Source organism: Astatotilapia calliptera, chromosome 1 (assembly GCF_900246225.1).
Source record: "Astatotilapia calliptera chromosome 1, fAstCal1.2, whole genome shotgun sequence".
NCBI lineage: Eukaryota > Metazoa > Chordata > Actinopteri > Cichliformes > Cichlidae > Astatotilapia > Astatotilapia calliptera.
Genome location: NC_039302.1, coordinates 35,867,978 through 35,872,595, shown reverse-complemented (window position 1 = coordinate 35,872,595; position 4,618 = coordinate 35,867,978). Strand labels below are relative to the sequence as shown.

At 40.2% G+C, this 4,618-nt stretch overlaps 1 protein-coding gene across 1 annotated transcript; it reads left to right on the top strand.

The window, feature by feature from the left end:
* Positions 1-369: 369 nt before the first annotated feature.
* LOC113025397 (uncharacterized) lies at positions 370-2,001 on the top strand. Its single transcript, XM_026173122.1, has 3 exons — positions 370-803; positions 902-1,184; positions 1,317-2,001. Exons 1-3 carry the CDS (start codon positions 541-543, stop codon positions 1,968-1,970), a joined length of 1,200 nt encoding a protein of 399 aa, XP_026028907.1. The 5' UTR covers positions 370-540; the 3' UTR covers positions 1,971-2,001.
* Positions 2,002-4,618: the final 2,617 nt, after the last annotated feature.

Here is a 4,618-nt window from a genome sequence, read left to right as displayed (position 1 = left end):
CATGTAGTTTTCTTGCTTGTTACAGTTTTTTTCAGTCGCTAACAAGCGTTTGTCCAAACAGTTGTCACATTTGCGAAAACCCTAAACACAATTAGCACAGCATCGGTCTGTTGTGGCCATACCATTCACACATTTCATGTCGTGTTCACCCAATATGCAGTCAGTGAACACATTTCCACAATGCTTACATTTTCTTAACAGACAAGCTATACCTCCCAACAAAATTATGGACTGTTTTTGTAGTATCTACGAATGTTAACACACAACATCCCACAATAGCAAAAACAATATTCCAAACCTTAGATACAGTATAAAAGCCTCTGCTTCTGCAATGATATCAGTACAAAAACAATATCAATATCAAAAATATATCTCAGCTGATAATAAACAAACAACTGAATAATTGAGACACAGCTTATTTATGTTGGGTAAATTGGGCCAACCACAGCTTCTTCCATTCTGGCTTAGACTCAGTGGGGTTTATAAGGCAAGACCTTGAGGAGTGATGTTTTTGGAAACAAACAAAAGACAAACACTGTAATGTCTGGTCGAGGAAGAGTAAGAGCAAGGGGCCCAGGGAGAAGAGCAGGCCCAAGGAGAGGGCAAGGTAGAGGTGTAAGAATGCGTGGTGGTGGCATTCCAAGGGCTGCAAGAACAGTAGTCAGTGATGAAATTCGTGCCACTATCATTGACCATGTAATCAACCATGGTCTTTCACTAAGAGAGGCTGGTGAAAGAGTGCAGCCCAATTTGAGGCGGTCAACGGTTGCCTCCATTATACGCATCTTTCAACAAACCAACAGGTAAGTATTGCATTTTACATGGATTGTTTCTATTCTCACTTGACATGTCAATATGGTCATACAGTAATGCATAAGTTGAATTTTTTGTCTTTCTAAAGAATGCAACGTCTTCCACCCTCTGGGGGAAGAGGAAAGCTCCTCAGTAATGATCAGGAGCTTGCCATTGTAGAAATGGTTACTGCAAATAATGCAATAAAACTGCGTGAAATTCAAACTAGAATTGTGGCGGACCATGAGATATTTGACAATATCGATAGAATCAGCCTCACAACCATTACGCGGACATTGTCCAAACACAGAGTGCGGATGAAGCAGCTCTACGCTGTTCCCTTTGAGAGGAACAGTGAGAGGGTCAAGGAGCTACGACGACAATATGTCCAGGTATAGTGTATATTCAATCCAATGTCCAGTTCTATAAGCTTTGCACTTTGCAAGTAGGTAACCTACACAATACTAGGTTACAGTACAGTATGGTATACAGTAATAACATGACTTACATAAATTTTGTTTCAGAGAGTTATGGAATTGGAGGCCAACCAGGCCCCTCATAAATTCATATACATCGATGAGGCAGGATTCAATCTGGCCAAAAGGCGTCGACGTGGACGAAATGTAATTGGAAAAAGGGCCACAGTTGATGTGCCAGGACAGAGAGGGGCAAACATTACCATGTGTGCAGCAATTGCAAATGCAGGATTACTCCTTCACAGATGTCAGGTTGGACCCTATAATACAGAGCGCTTGCTTGCCTTTCTCAATGATCTCCACCAGCGCCTGGTTCCAGAGCAGGGTCAGGAGGGTGAAAACATGAGGACCTTTGTAATTACCTGGGACAATGTGGCTTTCCATCACTCGCAAGCAATAACAACATGGTTTGAAGTCCACCCAAGACTGGTAAGTCTCTTCCTTCCACCCTATTCACCTTTCCTCAACCCCATAGAGGAGTTCTTTTCTGCATGGAGGTGGAAGGTTTATGACCATCAGCCACATGACCAGATGTCCCTCCTCGAAGCCATGGATGCTGGCTCCAGGGACATCACAGTTGACGATTGCCAAGGGTGGATCCGACATACCAGGCGGTTTTATCCCAGGTGCATCGACTTGGATAACATCAGATGTGATGTTGATGAAAACATGTGGCCTAACCCTGAAGATCGCAGAGATTAGATGCAAAGTTTTTGCCTTTTTTTAGCCCCCCTCCCCCCCTTTTGATCTTGGCTTTTTGCTGTTGTTTTTTTGTTCAGAATGCTCTTGTGTGTTTCATGGATATTTTGTTCACTGTAAGCAATACTGTAAAACTTTCTCTGTCCTATCATACTGTGTTTCTACTGTACCTCCTGTAGTAAACAGTAAAGAAACATAAACTTGTTTGCTTTTTACTGGAATGCTTTTGAATGTGAACATTACTGTACATGTGGACATACAGTTACCAACCAAGACATTTCTGGTGTCAAAATGGTGGATTGCATGTTTCGCATGCAAATACCTGTAAAACTGAAACATAAAAGTCTATGCAGTTTTTGTAATGTCAATAATAGCCAGTATTTTGAAACCTGGTGTACTTTGATTGACTGCATGTACCTTGTGAAGTGAAAACAAGTGTTATTCTTTGACAGACTAATTTCATTTTGAGTCAGATTTACAGTATAGTGTTTTTGTACAGTTAGTGTGTGCAGAGAAAGATGTGTTCTATTTTGAAATGAAGAGTTAGTATATATTTAACAAAATGTATTTTTGAGAAGAAAATTATCCATTTGGCCAATTGTGTTTTTGTAGGTGTGAGTCTGTGTTAAGAGTTTAGAAAAAGTATCTGAAGTATGGGTAGGCGCTTGTTAGCGATTGAAAAAAACTGTAACTTCACTTCTTGAAAAATCTCATTATCAACAACAACTGCCTGTGCAGCTGTGATCTTGTATGCATTGCACATTTACTTCAGGATTCCTTAACTGAATGTGTTTCACATGCAGTTTTGGCTCCAACACATTTGAAGGCAGATAACTGTATATAAGCCAACGTGTTGCATGGTCAACATTTCTTTGAATTTAATCACCACTTTGTCAATGCTGGATTTTCTCTATTAAAATAAGTATCTTTGTAAAGAAATAAAAGGCCATTAATTTGGTAACATGCATTAATATCTATTGCCAGCAACAGTGGGGAAGACGAAGCTGGATATTGAAGGGGTGATGCTGAATGCTGTCAGTGTGCGTGCTAGAAACCTTGGATATCAGAGAAAAGGGAATGATTTTTAATGGAAAGTGGATAGAGTGGTAGAGAGCGTAGCCGCTGGGGAGTGACAGGCTGTTGAAGTTTAGTTGAAGAAGAGAGTTGGTGATCAGTGAGATGGAGTATGGCTTCAGTACTACAGATGTGTTGTTTGCTTTGAGTGTGTTAATGTAAAGGACGAAGGAGCTTCACTGTGTCTTTGTGGATGTAAAGAAAGCATATGATGAGCTGCTGAGAGAGGAACGGTGGTTCTGCATTCACAATAATTGATGGTACATGACATTTGGAGAAAAGAGGAAAATCATGTCACCAAGTGTTCAGCACAACAGTCCCAACAATACTGAGTGCTGAATGTGGCAACCAACTGCTGGGAAAATTGCAGGGACAGAGGGAGGAAAGGATTCCAGTAAATATAACAAGTCTGGAGGCAGATATCCCACACTCAGTCCAGAAATCAAAACAGTAAAAGGATTCAATCATTTAAAAAAAGCCAAGCTTTTACCACAGCTCAAGGATCCAAACCAGATCTCAGAACCAAATCGACTCAAATGTGTAAGGTGGCCATCCCTCACATGAAATTAAAGGAATGTACATTTAAAAATGTACTTCCTAAGTTATATATATAAGGACACTAGGAAAAAGAGGAAAAAGACAAAGGTATCAGATAAAAAGAAAAATGCACAAAAAGGTAAAATCTGTAAGAAATAAAGAAAAATGTGACTGCTAATTTCTTCAGTTTCTTCAAACCACCCGCAGAGCTTTACTTTACCAATAGGAACACAGCGGATCTGGTTCTGGTTCTGGAGTATTCCTTTTTAAAGATTCTTCCAGGAAACTTTGTTAACAGAGTTTGATTCAGTCGTAATACTGTCAGAAATTTATGGCCTTTTGGCTGCAAACATGAGACATGAACAGCTGAGGACAATTATGGGGTTTAATTTAATGTTTCTGATTTCGGAAAACAGCTGCTAAAGCTGTTAGAGGAATTAAGTAAAGAGTTTTCTTTTATCTTTTTATCCCACTGGAACACACTGCATGTTAAGCCAAACAGTATGGTGCACAACTGCTTTTGTGAAACCTGCATGGTGTAGACCTCTGGTTCCTAACACTCTGAAAAGATGACAGGACAGCAAAAAACAAATCCAATCAGGTTCATGAAACCTCCTTTAATCTTAGCCAGGACTGGATTATGAAGCGCAGTAGGTATCTGCCTGAGGGGCTGGGCCTGGACTCCAGTTATGCACAAAGCTTTTGTTGTCATCATTATTTTTCTGTTTTTCTCTCCAAAAGTTGTAAAGCTTATGTAACAACAGCAGAAACTGATATGAGCCAGAGAACAGGCGAATCTTGGGTATTAATATTAGCAGGGCCACAACTGGAGCTCAGCCTGAGTGAGACACTGATTGGAAATGTGCCACAAAACCAAAACTAGGAGCTAAAAGAAGTTAAAAAGCAGCAGCAGCAGCGTTGGATAAAAAATATCTCAGACCTATGTTAGAAGTATTTTGTAATGCGTGTAATTTCAGATGAAAACATGAGGGCGAACATGTTGCTGTGCTTACTCCAGTCTGACCTCCAGCAGACAGCCT